General features: G+C 38.9%; 1 protein-coding gene across 1 annotated transcript; it reads right to left on the bottom strand.

Moving 5' to 3' along the window:
• Positions 1–452: 452 nt before the first annotated feature.
• Positions 453–811, bottom strand: LOC122891712 (60S ribosomal protein L37a-like). The gene has a single exon (XM_044227587.1). The coding sequence runs from the start codon at positions 794–796 to the stop codon at positions 518–520; it is 279 nt and encodes a 92-aa protein (XP_044083522.1). The 5' UTR covers positions 797–811; the 3' UTR covers positions 453–517.
• Positions 812–1,402: the final 591 nt, after the last annotated feature.

Here is a 1,402-nt window from a genome sequence, read left to right as displayed (position 1 = left end):
AGGCAATTTTTTTAACCTATTTACCATCACAGCGAGCTGTACAGTACATCAAATTCCATAATACCTTTCTAACCTGAACTTTTTGATACATACACCTATGTTTTTTTGCATTTTTATTTTTTGAATTCCTTTTTTAAAATTTTATTTTAGTTTAGACTAGTTTATTCCTTTTTATTTTTATCCTCTAATATTCATATAGAGTTAAACTTCAAAGTAATCCCCTTTCCCCAATCAATACTACCCCTATAGGTAAACCAATTTTTAATCCCCTTTATCTTTGGAAAGCTGAGTCCTTTAACAAAGATATCAAGATACATCCAGGAAGAATCAAAACAACCTTCCTCGCACACACTGAGAATTTATAAGAACTCTCCCATCTACTTCCACCAGTGTTTCTGTGTTTTTTGTGTTTCTACTGATAGCATATAAATTTTACACTTGTGGTTTTTTTTTTTAATTTTGTTACATAAATTAACCCATTTATTATAGGCTAGCAATGTTTCGAATGGTGGCGCTTCTACTGGTCTTTCAACTCCTTCAGACTTCTGATGGCAGACTTTACTGTGACAGCAGAAGTGGTGTTGTAGGTCCAGGCGCCACCAGCAACGGTTTTCATGCAGGAGCCACAATGCCAGATCCCCACAGCTCGTCTTTTCATCTTGGTTTTGCCACAGAAGGAGCAAGTGTACTTGGCGTGCTGGCTTATCTCAATCTTCTTCACCATCTTCCTGAGGGAGGCACCATAACGGGTCCCATATTTGCTCACGATTCCGACCTTCTTGGTGCATTTAGTCATGTCGCCTCAAACTAGGTCTGAGCCCGGAGAGGAAGAGACTCCTACACTTGTGGTTCTTTTTGACGAGGTTCTTTCTTTATTTGCATTTTTTTTTCTCTTGCCATATACTTGTATCAGTCTTTTTATCTCTTTTTGTCTGTCTACTTCATAAATCTTACCTTGGGGCCCATCTGGGCTGAACCTTCTTTTTCATCTTCCCTTTCTTTCATGTCTCTCTCTCTCTCTCTCTCTTTTTTCATTTTTTTTCTTCTTCTTTTCTTTTTTTTTTTCTTTTTCTTTTTCTTTTCTTTTATCTCTCGTTTCGTGGGGAATCCTGATTGCTCAGAAGTGTTACAGGGTGCACCTTGACTGTACCAGAGTTGATACATCCAGCTACATCTGTTCAGTCATCTCCCACCAAAATGACTAGGAGGAGGAATGCCCAACAGCAGAAACATACAGAGGATGGACCTTCTGCAACAGAGCTAATGGCTATCAACATAGACAATATGTCGGAAAGAGAATGCAGGCTAAAAATTATCCAGGCAATAGCTAGGATGGAGAAAGCCATGGATGACCAAACAGAATTGATTAGGGCCGAACTGAAAGCGACCAGACAGGATGTTC

This window comes from Neovison vison, chromosome 12 (assembly GCF_020171115.1).
Source record: "Neovison vison isolate M4711 chromosome 12, ASM_NN_V1, whole genome shotgun sequence".
In the NCBI taxonomy this organism is placed as follows: Eukaryota; Metazoa; Chordata; class Mammalia; order Carnivora; family Mustelidae; genus Neogale; species Neogale vison.
The sequence above is the reverse complement of the archived record's forward strand: the minus strand, read 5'-3'. Positions and strand labels throughout refer to the sequence as shown.